The 16660-nt window shown below is 43.8% G+C and overlaps 1 protein-coding gene across 5 annotated transcripts in view; it reads right to left on the bottom strand.

Moving 5' to 3' along the window:
• ARHGEF11 (Rho guanine nucleotide exchange factor 11) overlaps positions 1 to 16660 on the bottom strand; it is a 259221-nt gene that overhangs the window by 78661 nt on the left and 163900 nt on the right. For all 5 annotated transcript variants that reach the window (XM_068253474.1, XM_068253470.1, XM_068253472.1 and 2 more), the window contains 5 exons: positions 16094 to 16190; positions 9681 to 9803; positions 6331 to 6354; positions 3312 to 3453; positions 708 to 807 (listed from right to left, as the gene is read on the bottom strand). In XM_068253474.1, the coding sequence (XP_068109575.1) occupies positions 708 to 807; positions 3312 to 3453; positions 6331 to 6354; positions 9681 to 9803; positions 16094 to 16190 (486 nt within the window). The remainder of the gene's footprint in view (positions 1 to 707; positions 808 to 3311; positions 3454 to 6330; positions 6355 to 9680; positions 9804 to 16093; positions 16191 to 16660) is intronic.

The raw sequence follows: 16660 nt of genomic DNA, 5'->3' as shown, positions 1-16660 counted from the left end.
CTCTCTAGCATTGTCAATTCACTTTTTCTTATGCCTAGGATCAAAAACAGATTGTCATTTAAAAACTAGTAATCCCCCAATTCTGTAGAGCCCACTGGGTGTGCCCCCGCGCCAATCTCCTCACCTTCCTCATGTCCTAGAGCCCATGCTATGCGCATATAGGAGTGCGCCCTCTCCCCCTGCTAGCACAGTAGTTGGCAGTCGTAATACGTGAGCACAGCATTGTGCCCACACTGTATTAACACTGCTTTTTAGTTACAGCAAAGTCCCCGTTATCCATAACTCCGGCAACTGGATGCCTCAACCAACCGGAATGCCTGAGCGGATAATGGGTACTATGTTTTTTGTCATTTTGTTTTTGGGGGGTGGGGGTGCTTAGGCAATGAAATACTCACCAAGTGTCCAGCACCGTTTTCTAACCTTACTGTCCCTTCTGGCTGCTCAGGTGACACACCGTACATGGAGGGTGCCGGAATGCCACTAGGAGCAACAGGAAGGTTAGAAGATGGCACTGGACACTTGGAGAGTATTTTAATCTGCAAAGGGGAGGGGGGGTGGGGTTTGTGCTTTTTCGGCTGGCACAAGTTTTCACTACCAGGCGATCCCCGCTGGAGACTTTGCTGTATATAAATTCATAAATGCCCCATTGTGAGTTGTGAAATTAGATGTCACAGAAGGCAGTTACAGCTGACATAATTCCTACTCACTGCTTTGAGAGGTTTTAGGTTTGGCGATATATTTCAGGATGGGATTGCGCTTCTTGTCATCTGCCGATTCACGCTCTTTGTCCTTCTTTGCATTGGTGTTCTGTAAAAACAAAGCAGTCTGAGTTCAATACATAACCATGCTATGATGTAGAGGAAATAAATGATACAAATATATGAGAATATATGAGAATATCAGCTATGGCTGAGCAGTGTGTTCTGTTCAGGGGACTGTGGAGGAGGTATGATAAGCAAAAGGCATCCTGGTGAATATGCTCTAAGTGCCTCTTTGGTCCACTAAGGTGTCCACATGCCCTGCAGAGCAAATTTGTGCAGGTCAGGACTGCCTGTTGCAGTAGTGCAATGGAAAATCCCGCATGCGTTGAAATTGGACTTTGAGAACAAGCCCCACAGAACAGCATGGGTCCATTCCTAAGGTCTGTTGACGCCTGAAAAACAGCCAGGCAAGGGACCAAATGTGAATAAACCTTAACATCTCATGTACACGCACTAGATCATTTTTGGCTAAGACAGCTGTTCAGTGTGATCGGAGACAAGAATTTAGGATGTATTTAATGCTGCCTCTTAATGAACAGGGACAATAAGGGACACTGGGCTTGATTCACTAAGCTGCACTGCTAATGAGTGCAGCCATAGCATGCACAGTGAAATTACGCTGTGTTCAGATACTGTAAAGGACGCTTCGTTATATTTAACAAGCAATTAACTTAACCCGCCCAGAGCCCGGCAGGTCCAGTAGCTTCAAAGTACAAGATTCCTGCACATTGATTGGCCCTGTAGGCTGCCTGTCATTTTCTACAGCAGCACAGCTTAGTCAATCAATTCCATTGTGTTCTTATTTATCCCACTTGTTGTAAGCCGCTTGCTCATGCACCTTCATCTCTTACCCCTCTTCCGTTCAACAGTAAATGGTGAAAGCTGAACCGCATGTTTGTATAGTGCATGAGTCCTGAACTGTCATCCTAACAATCAATGTATGGTCATTAAGGCTCTATTTCCACCAGGTGCCGCGTCAGTTTCCAAATCAGATGCAGCACCCGTGCTAATGCGAAGCCACAGACAAATCACTATGGGGATACGGATGTGTGCTGCAGTAGTAGTAGTATTCTGTCCAGAATCCCACCAGAAAGCAATTCAGATGGCATGCTGAATATGCAGTGTTTCCCCGTCCGGCTCGCATGTGGGGAAACGCTGTGTATTCGGATATAGTGGAAGCGGACCCTAAAGATAATGTGTTTGTATATACCTTAAAGCCTCAGAAACTGCTGACTTAACACAGCTAAGATAGCTGTTCATCTAGAATGTGTATATGTGTATCCCAAGGTCGCTTAAAAATCTGGCACAATGGATCTCTCAGCGATGGAAATGGCTGAGTGCATGGTTTGCCTCCTCACCCTGCCCACCAAAAGCTACTCCATCATGTGACACACCATCAACCCTCCTCCTCGGCCCATAGCAACAGTATGCATTGCTTAGCTACAGCCAAGGGACGTGTCTGTATGAGCTTTTGTCCAGAGCAATTGCCTGAAGAATTGCTTTTGTGTAGCTTAAATGTGCATATACACCCACAATTGCTGTTGCCTGCAGGGAGTAGAACTTGTTCCCTCGTGCAACAGTTTGATGCTGAGTTCTGTACAGATGCGTCACTAGCTTAGAGGTTTGCAACACATTCTATTGCTATGAAGGGGGGCAGAGGGCGGAGGGATGACGACACAGGGAACAATAGAATGGCAAGGAGAGTAGAAGAACAATGGCCTTGGTCGGTGCTTAAGACGAGATGATCTGGCCCAGTTCAAATTTCATCTAGGCCTTGAACTTGTTGACTATTGTGGGTCCTGTTGTTCCTTATGGCACTTTATCATCTAGCACTTTCTTGCGATATTAAAATAAATCAAAATCACATTTAACCGGTTAGGTGTAATTAAAACTATGCCTCACTTGTGGCTGCTTAAGCCTGATGCAGCGCAGTTTTAGCGACACCCGATTCCATGCATGGGACCCGATCACGAGTCCCCTCCTACACAAAACTCAGCTGTCTAAAGATTTTATTTGAATAATGAAAAAGAGGCTCTGGTCCGGCCTTAAGGGGTCAGAGCCTCGCAATCACAAAGTAGTTAATATGGGCTCAAGGCAGATTTGGGGTGTGAGGGGGGGGGGGGGGCATTGAGGTTGTCAGTAGATTAATAAGGAAAGGGGAGTTCTTCGCAGTGGCGGCATTACTACAAAATGCCCCCGGCATTAATAATGCCCCTTCCCTGCCTCTCCTTGGCCCTTCACTGCCTTTCACCCACCCCTTCCCCTCCTCTCTGCACTCTCGGAGGAGAGCAGTGTCATGACCACGGGGGTTGTGGACACTTTTTTGCCTTTAAAACCAAAACTAAAGGATATCTTCTTGATGCAGGAACGGCGGTAAAGGGCTCTACCTGATCCATCTATCTCCCCAGATCAGGTAGTATGTTTTTTTTTCTCCAAGTTTAATACTGGCTCGAGTGCTCTCTTAAAGGGGCTGGGGGGAAAATGTACTGTATGAATATTTTCTAAGGATGGAGATGTTGCAAAAAAGCCCTTGAGCTTCCAGCTACTCACCTTCTTGGGTTTTAGGAATGGGAGCCATTTGTCTTTGTCAGGAAGACTTTGGGATTTCTCTGAAGAGCTTACAGCAGGAGAGTCTCTGAAGGTAATGCCAGCATGACTCATATATGTTCTCAGTGCAAAAGTCATAGGTGAACTGGAATAGAGGAAGACAGGGTCAGCTCATTCAACTTCACACATTTCAATTAAATGGCTTATATGGAGTAGACACTTTTTGCAGCTATTTGCAGAGACCACAGAACAAACCACATCACTCACTGTCCTTCACAGGAAATCATTCACAATCTAATGTCAAACTTCTAAAACTTGCATATAAAAACAATTATGCCTCTCAGATAATCCCACATTTTTGCCTGAAGAAGCGGGAGTATAGAGTGAAACGTGTCACAAGTGGAATTTATTCTAACAAAGCCCTCCGCCTTCTTTTTTTTTTTAATGTATTTTATCCTCATTGGGCCCTCTGTTCTACCAATTGTTTCATTACATACTGTTCCCCCTTGTGGGAGGAGTGTTATCCCCCTCATCATCTATTTTATTGTAGAGGTAATGGCCAGAACCCGAAGTCTGGCCACTTTGGGTTCTGGCTGGGCAAAACTAGAAGTGGCCGTCTCACTGCGACCAATGTCAGAAACGTATTAAGATTTCCTGGATTACCGGCGGCAATGTGACAAATGAAGCAGGCTCCTCGGTGCTCCTCCCCTGCTCGCTACTTTTCACGTGTGGCCCCCAGAGTCATTCGTAGCGGCAGGGAAGCAGAGCGGGAAGCCTGCAGACATTGCTTCTTCCAGCACTCGCTCTACAGGAACGAACGGCAGGATTCCCTGCCACTACGAACGACTCTGGGGGACACGCGTGTCCCCAGCTGCCAAAGCGGAATAGGAGGGGGCAGGGGGAGGAGCCAGCATCGCAGAGCGGCTTCATTTGTCACATTGAATCTAGGAAATATCAATTAATTTCTGACATTGGCCGCAGTGAGATGGCCACTTTAAGTTATGCCTAGCCAGAACCCGAAGTGGCCAGACTTCGGGTTCTGGCCGTAACATATAAATAAGACAGAATGGTACTTTTGATACTGGTTTCCTACCTTGCGGTGTATGGGAAAAATGTTCCTGTTCCACATGGTAACCAAACTCCTCCTTTCATTTCCAAAGCAGCACTATAAAACTGACAGTTGGGTGCTGATAGGCAGAAGAGTAGCTATGGGTGGGCTAGAGGGGAGTCATATGCCCCCGGGCGCAGCACTGTGAGGGTGCTCAGCACAGCCATTGCACCGCCACATGCATGAGTGGTGGCTTGTTGGCTGCCCGAAGTTCCCCTGCTTCTCTCCCTCCCTCTGCAGAAACATTAACAGCAGCAGAATAAGGTTATCTAAAGGAGGCACATCTAGCTATCTAAACAGGGGGGGCATATCTGGCTATCTAAATGGGGTAAGGGGGCTATCTAAATACCTTTTGACTCCACCCATGACCATGAACACATTCTGATGTGTGACCACGCCCATTTTGTCCAGGGGGGGTGCAAACCCTGTCTTTTCCCCCGGGCATTGAAAACCCTAGCTCCTCTCCTGCTGATAGGTTGTCATGTGCAACACGTATGAGTTTCTTTACAACCATTTTCATGCATGAGGCTGATTATTGCAGATCTACTAAGGTGAACTTGCCTCCTAGTCTGCTCCCATCCAGAGTTGTGAAGTCCTGACATAATGATTATATTAACTGTGTAGTGCCAGGAAGAGTCAGGCCGTCTCTTCAGTACTCACTGGCACCCATTTTCGTGCTGGTCTTCACTCATGTTGCCTGATGTCATGCAACACATGGGAAGACTTGGGAGAAGGAGAGTGGTGAATGACAGTAACTAACCACACTGAAGAGAATAACTGACTATTCCTGAAGCCAAAGCTAATAACATGTTTACTCTTCCATTGCCAAAGCTGCACTGGTGGGAGGAAGTATTGTGGTAACTGGATGATGTGCGATGATGAGTGCGATGATGGCTGCCTTTGTTATTGAGTACAGGAGTACAGAGGGGAAGAAATGGTTGTCACATTTGTTATATGGGAAAGGAAGGTTTTGGTGGGCTTAAGGAATGAAGGGAGGGGGCCTTTCAAGGTTTCAGTGAGGTGATCCGTATACACCCCTGAGCGGAGCAGCTACTAAGCGCAAACAATCAGGTTCTGATGGACGAACAGGGATTCTGACTGCTCCCATTTTGTTGGCACCTGTCTTTATAAATCATTCTCACTGGAGCACATATATCAAACCAATGCAATTAAAGCTGGAGGAAAACTGGCTTAAAACTGGTGCAAAAGTGAAGCTTTTGTTCAAAGTAGCCAATCAAAATCCTTAATCTGGGCGTCTGCACCATATTTTCACCAGCAAGCAGTCTCTAATAAAAATGCCCTGCAAATTCAGAACCAATTATCAGTCAATCATAACCACACAGTAGGACAACCAAGAATTAGACATGTTGCTGTGTGTTGCAGATCAAGGATGACTGCTTACAGAGTATCTGTCATACATTCCAATTCCTTATACGGTGTGGTGTCGATTTGTGGATGTGCTTTAAAAGCATGCCTAACTAGAAGTCTGCAAGGATTAACTATGCATTTTGAAAAGAGGACATGAAAAGCCTGGAATATGTGACATGTTGTATATACAGCTATGCTGTAGTTCAACATACGGAGAATAGAGGTTAAACAAAGGGATTTGTTAGGCCTTATGTACGCTGCTGAGTACAGCACCCTATACATATATAGCAACTACCAAGAAGTGCAGACATACACATTGCATTCCAAACCGCACAGGGGCTGACTGCAGAGAAGCACAGTGACAAAACAGTTCATACTTGCTGCTTTTCAATGTAAGCAGAAAAAGGACTAAAGCTTTTTATTTTAATTTTTATTTGCTTCTGCAACTCCCCTCACCACCCACAAATCAACTGCAACACTATACAAGTCACATTCGATATCCAACATCCACCAGCCCAGTAATTTAGCCCAAAAAAGGCAACATACCTTCTTTCTTCCTCATACTTTGATCTAAAAATAAATAAATAAAACAAATGTATTAATTAAATTGTAACAAAGCAAGAAAAAAAGTTCATGGTTTCAGAAATCTGAGCTTGTGTGGGATGAAACTCAAAATCACATTTTCTATCTAAAACATTAAATACAGGTAATAAAAAACCATATAAAACCATATAAGACTAGTCTAATGTATTTTAAATGCATATTTATACTTCATTGAAGCTAACTGATGACATTGCTGGTTTCAGGACAAATTATGAGATTGCCTTAAAATTATGTAACTACTGAGCAAATAAATAAAGGAGATAAAGTTATCGGCTTCTGAGAGGGTGAACACAGGATTTTCAAAATCCAGAACAGCCTGTAGACATTAATTCAGCCGCCTACTTATTAATGTAAAAGATAGTAAATGACAGTCAAATTTAATTGGACAGACAGCTGTCTCTCTAGCTAATCATCACCCACATAAATAGCCAGGGAAGGTATCAAAGGAGGCACCAACCAGTCTCCACACACAAGATACTACTTGGACAAGGTCAGGGCTGATTCACACACACATGGTTCTCAGTAGAGGTGCTCCCAACTTTAAAGGGCAACATGCTTCTACCCTATGAATAGGAGTTGATTGGCCAATTTACATTCTCATGCAAAGCACACTGTGCAAAGTCTATGAGCACTGAGACAAAGTTAGAGGGTGGAGCAACAAAGCAAAGTTAATGATGAACACATCACGTACCATCAGGGCCCCTCCCATCCACAGGGCCCCATAGCAGTTGCTATGGCTGCTATGGCTATTGCTACGCCCTTGTGTATGTTGACTAGACCAATACTGAGCAGAAAAAAGCTTAGGGGACATTATGAAGGGCCTTTGAATAAGACGTGAGATTTTGTAATGAATGTTCTTCCATATAATATCTAGTTAAGGGCAGTTACACAAAGTATGAGCTAGTGCATCTATCTGCCCACATTTTCTCCAATACAAAGGGTGAGTGAGCCCTGTCAAATGTAGCTAACCTCCTAGGTGTCATATATCCCATTTGAGGTATATCTTTGGTGGCATACCCAGTGGCAAAAGCAGTGAGAGAATTGTGTGGCTTGCTTCAGGGATTTTTGCATTTTATCTAACTTTATGGTGGAGTTAAAATCATAAGGGCAAATTTGCAAATATTTTTAAAGTTTTAATTCTGAGATTTTGTACAATCGTGCACTTAGAAATTCCCCCTTTAAGTGGCATCAGGCTTTTGAAGAATGTTTGTACATGGGATATTTTTTTTTCCGCTTTAGTGTCTCTTTAAAGAACTTTAGGTAACATAATTTTGAACAGATTTATTCTGCCTACATAAATTTGCATTCAAAAATCCTCCAGGAACACACTATTTTGGGAGTCTAAAATGTTGATCTTGTAGGAAGATGTTATCACTCATCTATTCACATATAAGTGAAGAGCTGCATTGGACAGAGATGGTGCAATATTGTGTGGAGCAGAATAATGACAGTGAAGATAAAAACAGAAGAAGCAGTGTTCTTCATGGTAATATGATACTGGCCTTATAGAAAGCGGTCATGACAGGTCCAGTCAAGTAATGGTATAAGTAAAGACGGGCCAAAATGGCAGATCAGGTGATTTGAGCTCAGTAACTTTTTCCACACTTTTGCTCACCTTTATGGTCAAATTAGCTTAGACCAGTTGCCGATGCCTGGACTCCTGCAGGTACACCACTCCTGCATGCACATGTACAATTAGAAAGAACGGAGACGGCACACCAATGGCGCAGCAAACGACTGTATTGAGTATACAGAGGCACAGACACTAAATGTTTCGGGCGTAGCCCTTCCTCAGGTGTGCCCCACCCTACATCAGTGACACCTAAATACCCCACCCACAGGAAACCTGTTTAATGTTAGGCGTTAAGTGGGTGGGGAGAGGTTAGTTTTAAGTATTAGAAGGGGAGGGTTCAAGTAAGAATGGGTGCCAAATAAGTGCAGAGTTAAATATCGGTAATGCAAATTACCAATATTTTTACTAGCAGGACCACCCGACCACCAACTCATGCAGCGCCGGCATAATATGTACATCTAAAAGAAACTAAGGGCTGGATTCACTGTGCAATGTTAAATTTACGTGTGCACATGTAAAGTTTAACTGAACTTGTGCAAACTCGAACCGTGCGTAAAAAGCATCACTTTAATTGTGAAAAAACCTATAGCTTGCTCATTTAATAAGCATTGCCTGGCTGATAAGCACTGGCTAAGTCAGTCAGTAATGTACATTATGAAGCATATGTTTGTATGTGTTTTATTCTATTTACGTTCCATGCAGTATGTAGTTTGTGTAACCTCCGCTCAACTTCAAGTGCATTTCCTGCACATGTACAATTTAGGGGATATTAGTGTAGGTAGAAAAACAAAGTCTTGTAAAAGTAATACCTTTTAACGGCTAACTAATAAAGTTAAATTATGCAAGCTTTCTGGGATCTAGTCCCCTTCTTCAGGCATATTTTCAGATGTTAGCTAAAGTAAAAATACTGTTGTAGGTAAATAGTAAACACGAAGATAACAGTTTGTGCTAGTTACTATTTAACAGTTAGAAGTCAGGTGATCAGCATGCTGGAGCCAGTGAGCTATTCAAGAATACATGAAATCCAGCAGGTTTCTGAAGATCATGAAGCCAAGTCAATCATGTCAAATAAGGTGAAATTATTGAAAACACTAATAAAACACTATAAAACCCCTGTGTCGCTGCATCCAGCGTTTGTCCCTGTGCCCGTTATTTGCCTACTGCACATGTGCATAGTAAAGTTCACGGACAGCTGGATGGGACCAGGGAGCAAGGCGGGCGGGCGCGCGGCGGGTGCGGGGGGGCGTGCGCACTGGCGGCGGCAAAAAAAAAAGAAAAAGACCTAGAGCCCGTTTTTAAATGGGCTTTGGTCTACTAGTCCTACCTAATAAAACCTAACTGTCCCCGTCTACTCCTGTCCCTGTGTCCTTGGGTCCGTGCTTTTCGCTACTATGCATGTGCACAGCACAGGACAGCCATTGGGAAAGGAAGATGGGACCAGTTAGCCGGGTAGGTAGGTCTGTCTCTGACTGCCGCATGTCAGTGCGCATGCGCACGCACACACCTGGTGCATGCACCTGTCCGCCTCCGCGCGAGCGCACCTGCCGCACCTGTCCACCGCTGTGCGCGTGTGTGTCGGCAGACAGGTGCATGCGCCGGGTGTGTGCACACATGCGTACTGACATGCGGTGGTGAAAAACAGACCTAGAACTCGTTTTTAAACGGGCTTAAGTCTACTAGTGTCTCTTATAAAAAAACAAACTATAAAACAGAGACTCACAGGATCTCCCTAAGGTGCTCTATCTGCTTGACGGCTACATCGTGCTCTCTCTGCGGGTCAGTGTCCAGGTCCAGCAAATCATTCTCTCCATACAGGCTCCCCAAGCCCATCGTTCTCTTTGATCTGTAAGACATGAAGATAAAGTCAGCTTAAAAGGGGGAGAAAAAACAGCAGTACAAGTAAAAATAATGCAGAAACTTTTCCATCTGCTAAAGATATTGCAAATTAAAGGACACAATGTGATCTTCTCACTCCTGATGTGCTTTTGTAATGAAGCAGTGAAAGAAATTCGGCATATTCCACAGCTGCACCGGACTAATACCAAAATACAAAACATCAACCATAAGTTACATTCTTGCTTTTGAGCCGACAGACCAAATAAGTACCTTCTCTTCCAGCCTAACAAACAATTTCACTGCAAGCCTGCGACAGTGGGGTCGAAGAGATGTGGGAAACTTCTGGAGAATCTAGCAGCTTCCCTTTTCTTAGTTAAAGGGATACTTAAGTCAAACAAAAAAAAAAGAGTTTTACTCACCTAGGGCTTCCAATAGCCACCTGCAGCTGTCCGGTGCCCTCGCCGTCTCCCTCCGATCCTCCTGGCCCCACCGGCAGCCACTTCCTGTTTCGGTGACAGGAGCTGACAGGCTGGGGACGCGAGTGATTCTTCGCGTTCCCAGACACATTAGCACCCTCTATGCTGCTATGTGGTATATGATATATGCTATAGCAGCATAGATGGTGCTATTGTGGCCAGGAACGCGAAGAATCACTCGCGTCCCCAGCCTGTCAGCTCCTGTCAACGAAACAGGAAGTGGCTGCCGGCGGGGCCAGGAGTATCGGAGGGAGACGGCGAGGGCACCGGACAGCTGCAGGGGGCTATTGGAAGCCCCAAGTGAGTAAAACTCATTTTTTTTTGTTTGACTTAAGTGTCCCTTTAAGCATGTAACTTTTTCCCCCTTTTTTTCCTTTTGTCTTGTGTTTACATTACATGGGTACATTAGACCGACCTTGCGTATCCCGTTTCTCATGTGCCCAAATAAATCTGAAGATCTGATTCTTCAGGTCGTTGAGGCAAATGCTGTTTGTCCACATTCCATTGCTTAAAGAGTAACTGTTAGAAATAGAGAATTGATTTTTTTTTCATGCCTATCTGTTGATCATATAAAAGGAATGCTAAAAAGGCAATGCATAACTTTAAAATCAAATCAATCTTACTTTTTTTATTGCAGAGATTAATCCTCATGTCACCAGCTCCTTAGTACGCAGCCACAAAAGAGAAGTTGCACTGCAGGCTGCGGCGGGATGAGTTTCTGCACAGACACAGCTAGTTCAGCCTGATTGGCTCTCACTCTCACTCCTTTTCCTCTCATTGGCTGCCTCCCATGACTTTGCGTGTCTGCCCCCTCCACACACTCCAGCCCGACAGGCATCTCAGCCGATTCATGAGGGCAGCGGCTGCCACCAACGCATTGCATCCATGGGGACCCCTGTCCCTGCTACCATTTCCTTAGGGATTCACTGTATTTACAATCAATGCTCGCTATTGGTGTGGGGAGGAGGGGGGAGTAAGGGAGGAAATTACCTCACCATTGGCTTCAGCTGGAGGGAGTAAACATGGCCCCTGCCAGCGAACAGAATTCTCTCCATTTACCTTTTTTTATTTTATAAAGTTCACTGAAATCAATGCTTGGACCGTGCAATACAAATGTTATGCAAGTAGGGCTAGTATTTATCTACTTACATATGTCGTTTTTTTTATCTGGCATAGTATGGCTGACAGCTCCTCTTTAAGATCTTTACTGTAAAGATCATAGAAACTTTGTCCTTCGGCAGATGGCAGCAATTCAGTTTAAGTGGGTACTTAGCTGTTCAGTCTAACAGTAGGTACTTAGCCGGAGTGGGTTTTTCTAGAGTGTGTCAGAGTTCAATTTGCCCAGGATCTGTATTCCCAAATGTGTGAAAAAATGACCAGGTAGTGATCCAGAACTATTTTCATTATGGTCATGTTTATGGCAAATGATATATTATAATTTGCTATTAAATCTGCATTTTTTTTTTCAAATTACTTCATCGGTTTGAAAATATTTAGGTTGAATTCAAGCGATTGCAAAATAAACAGTCATAAACCTTCCATCAAAGCAGATGCTTCAGATTCATTTTTGCCTATATTGACCCGGACAATCTGGGCTCTGCCTTGTGTTTACTACCAGCTTAGAGCAAATACTTATTAGAAATGGAGGAAAGGGTGCCCTTGTCTTGTTACATTTTTTACTGAAAAAGATTTTGAACAGTATCCAATTTCCTTTAGCTTTTATGATAGGGTCTGAATATCGCTTTGTTACCCACTCCATTTACTTCAGTCCTACCCAATTCCATTGTAATCCCATGCAAATCAGTCAAATGTTTTGGGGTTTTTTGGGTGCCCATGGAGAATACACACCTCTCCAGCAAATTAATATATATTTATTGCTTGAATCCTGTGTGTTCTGGCTCTCTCAGCCAGCAACAGACTTGATAAAATCAGAGTGTATTCATTTGGGAATGCATGGGAGTATGCCGGTCACTAGAATTTTTGCAAACAACTTTACATGTTTATATTCAGAAGCGATACTGGTATGTAATTCAAGCAAGCTTAAAGGGGAACTTCAGCCTAAACAAACATACTGTCATCAAGTTACATTAGTTATGTTAATTAGAATAGATAGGTAATATAATCTCTTACCCACCCTGTTTTAAAAGAACAGGCAAATGTTTGTGATTCATGGGGGCTGCCATCTTTGTCATGGGGGCAGCCATCTTTTTAGTTGAAAGGAGGTGACAAGGAGCAGGAGACACAGTTCCAACTATCCTGTGTCCTGATTACCCCTCCCAGCTGCACACGCTAGGCTTCAAATGTCAAATTCAAAATGTCAAAAAAAAATTGCACCAAAACAGCAGAACGAGAACAACAACATCAGAAATCCCATCATGCTTTGCACAGCATCAGGGGAAAAAAGCCCGGGCATTTTTCTTCTGTGCAGCTAAAAATGAGGCTTGTATAAGAGAAACAAAGTTCTGATGCTGTGAAACTGTTAAAGAAACGCAAAGCCTTTTCAGTGCTGCTGAGTCGATTTTTAGTCCGGAGGTTCACTTTAAGGGTTTCTCCATTCCTTATAAAGTACTGTTATATGCTCCTCTAGCAATTCTTTGGATGGATTGTCTCCCACTGTGATCACATTGAAGGCTTTGGCAAAGCGTGGCTCCATATAACGGATGGAATAATTTTAAGAACTGAAAGGCCATCTGGCCCTGGTCTTGGACCAGCTTTGGTCCTTTCCCAGTCACCTTAAGGTCTGCTTCTGAGATACGTCAAGTTCATTAATGGCCTCTGGGGTAGTCTAGGGCAGTGTTCCCCAACTCTGTCCTCAAGGCCCACCAACAGTGCATGTTTTGTATAAATCCACAGAAGGAGTTAATCAGCTCTGCTGCATGTTCTGAATATAAACATGTAAAGTTGTTTGCAAAAATTCTAGTGACCCGCATACTCCCATGCATTCCCAAATGAATACACTCTGATTTTACCAAGTCTATTTCTGGCTGAGAGAGCCAGGACACACAGATTCAAGCAATACATACTGTATTTATTCATTGTCTGGAGAGGTGTGTATTCTCCATGGGCACCCAAAAACCCCCAAAACATTTGACTGATTTGCATGGGATTACAATGGAATTGGTTAGGACTGAAGTAAATGGAGTGGGTAAAGCTATATTCAGACCCTATCATAAAAGCTAAAGGAAATTGGATACTGTTCAAAATCTTTTTCAGAAAAAAATTACCCCAACTGTGATTGTGTGTCATTTCCTGATAAACATGTACGGTTGGTGGGCCTTGAGGACAGGGTTGGGGAACTCTAGTCTAGGGCGTCCATTTTCTTTAGTAAACCTTTTATGGATTGAGTCCTGTTTTTGTTTGTGTATTTGAGCTATCCATAAAGGTTTTCATAGTATACTTTGCATTGTTCTGCTAATTCTTTAAGCTCATTTAGTAATGTCCCATCTTGCTTCTGACTGATCGATGCCAAGTTGCATGTTCTGATTTCTAAGACTTTCCACTTTGTTCTCCGTTTCATTCAATAACTTTTTTGTTGATCAAAAGGGACTTTCATGAGGAAAATTCACTAACACTTCCTTTTTTAAATTTAAAGTTTTAAAAGGACTCCGAGCTCAAAATAAAAATGGTACTCACCTTAAGCTTTCTGTAGCCCAGTGTAGGTCGGGAGGTCCTCCGGCGGCGTCCTGGCTCTTCTCCCAAGACCTGTGCAGAAATGGCTGCCCGGCGGCTCCCTGCCAGCAGCCCGGTGACACTGGGTCGGAGTGTCGGGCTCTTTCTTCCTCATATGTCACTGCTTTCGTCACACGCTGGCCGCCTCGCGTCATCACGAAGGGCCGGCGTGACAGTACGGCGCATGCGCGATTATACCGCGCATGCGTCGTACTGTCACGCAGGCCGCCATGATGACGCGAGGCGGCCGGCGTGTGACGAAAGCAGTGACATATGATGAAGAAAGAGCTTGACACTTTGGCCCAGTGTCACCGGGCTGCTGGCCGGGAGCCGCCGGGCAGCCATTTCTGCACAGGTCTTGGGAGAAGAGCCAGGACGCCGCCGGAGGACCTCCCGACCTACACTGGGCTACAGAAAGCCCAAGGTGAGTACCATTTTCATTTTTATTTTGAGCTCGGAGTGCCTTTAAAGTACACCTTAACTGAGAGGGAAATGATGGTAGGAATATTTAATTGCTTTTAAACAATAGCAGTTGCCTGGCATCCTGCTGATCTTGTTGCTTGCAGTAGTGTCTGAATCCCACACTTGAAACAAGCATGCACCCTTATCCAGTCAGACTTCAGTCAGAAACATCTAATCTGTATTCTTATTCTATAACGAATTGTATCAGAGACAGATACTCAGCAGCACAGCCAGGTAATCTGCATTGTTTAAAGGAGAACTGTAGTGAGAGGGATATGGAGGCTGCCATATTTATTTCCTTTTAAGCAATACCAGTTGCCTGGCAGCCCTGATGGTCTATTTGCCTAAAGAAGTGTCTGAATCACACCAGAAACCAGCATGCAGCTAATATTGTCATATCTGTCTAAATTTGTCAGAAACACCTGATCTGCTGCATGCTTGTTCAGGGCCTATGGCTGAAAGTATTAGAGGCAGAGGATTAGCTGAATAGCCAGGCAACTGGTATTGCTTAAAAGGAAATAAATATGGCAGCCTCCATATACCTCTCACTACAGTTCTCCTTTAAGAGCTTCCAGGCCATCTTCTAGTGCAGGCATGGGCAAACTTGGCCCTCCAGCAAGTCCCACAATGCATTGCAGGAGTCTTGCAGCCACAGTCATGACTCAAAGGCAAATGCATTGTGGGACTTGTAGTTCCTTAACAGCTGGAGGGCCAAGTTTGCCCATGCCTGTTCTAGCCTATGCTGGTTTTCTAATGTACTAATCGCTCATATTTTAGTCACCCCCCCCCTCCCCCCCCCCAGCATAAAGTGGTGCATCTCTCAGGAAATTAGTGGCAATGTTTCTTACTGGTTGTTGTCTAAGAAATAGATTGCAAGGCTTAAAGAGGAACGGCAGTGAAAATACTGTAATAAAAAAGTGCCTCATTTTTACAATAATTACAGTAGTAATAAATGATTTAGTCAGTGTTTGCCCTTTGTAAAATCTTTCCTCTCTCTGATTTACATTCTGACATTTATCACATGGCATCATATTTAATGCTGGCAGGTGATGTCAGTGGAAGGAGATGCTGCTTGCTTTTTTGGCAGTTGAAAACAGCTGTTATTTTCCACAATGCAACAAGGCTCCCACAGTGTGATGTCAGAACCATGGTCCTGACATCACGCTGTGGGAGGGGTTTCACCACAATATCAGCCATAAATGATATTTGATGATCCGTTTGTGAAAAGGTAAAGATTTCTCATGGGAAAGGGGGTATCAGTTACTGATTGGGATGACGTTCAACTTTCTCTTTAACTTTATTCCTGGTATTGTACCTGCATCAGCTGGAACAGAGGGATTTAGAGACTCAGCTTGCTGCCCATGCTACCATACATCTTACCTAGTTGTTATGTTTATTGGGATATGGTATAATTTTGCAGGTATTACAATTGTACAATCCCCGATTTTTGCCTGTTTCTTTGGATTATGGTTAAGTAACTATTATGGAGAATTTAGTATGGAGGTAGAGTAGAGATCGTAATCTTTTTAAGACAAATGGTTTATTCTCCACAGTTTAATGCAATGGTCATAAAATATAAGCCCAGGATCAAATGTGATAGAAAACCAGGGAAGAGTGGTTAGTAAGGATACCTCTTCATTTGCGGACATGCTCACAGTGTACAGTAACTAGGTTGGTAATATCCAAATACCTGTAATCTTGGATCTGCTCCTGTATTTCTGGTATCATGGCTTCTTGGGCTTCAGACAAGACACCACGAACATCCTCACAGTACAGTAAATGGGAGTCTAGGCAACACAAGCATTGGGAACAAACATTTAAAAAAAATCCCTAACAGGACATCTGCAGCAATTGTTTAGCCTTTTTATTCTATGACTATGACAGAGACCCTAGAACTTAATGTCCTAGGCTGGGCATACGTGTAGCAGTACTTCCGATTAATAACACAGAGATTCAATCATTATAATTAAATCAATCTCTCTAGGAACTTTTCCTACCCATTAAAATAATCAAGGGAGAAAAACAGGATAGCAATTGGGACTAGTGGCAAAATATAATTTATTGGTGGGGTCAGTAGCAGAGCAGTGGTTTGTTCCCAGGCAGGACTTGTCAGTGCACAGCCTGATTTTGGCGTGGCTATAGTAGCAGTGCTATTGTCCGCGCCCCACGTACAGGTAATGTGGGAATCCGGCAATTGCCAAACCCTGAATTACTTCTCCCTATAGTGATTAGTGCCACCACGAATTTGTGCAGCAGC

This window comes from Hyperolius riggenbachi, chromosome 9 (genome assembly GCF_040937935.1).
Source record: "Hyperolius riggenbachi isolate aHypRig1 chromosome 9, aHypRig1.pri, whole genome shotgun sequence".
In the NCBI taxonomy this organism is placed as follows: domain Eukaryota; kingdom Metazoa; phylum Chordata; class Amphibia; order Anura; family Hyperoliidae; genus Hyperolius; species Hyperolius riggenbachi.
Note: the sequence above shows the minus strand (reverse complement) of the source record. Positions and strands in the feature narration are given on the sequence as shown.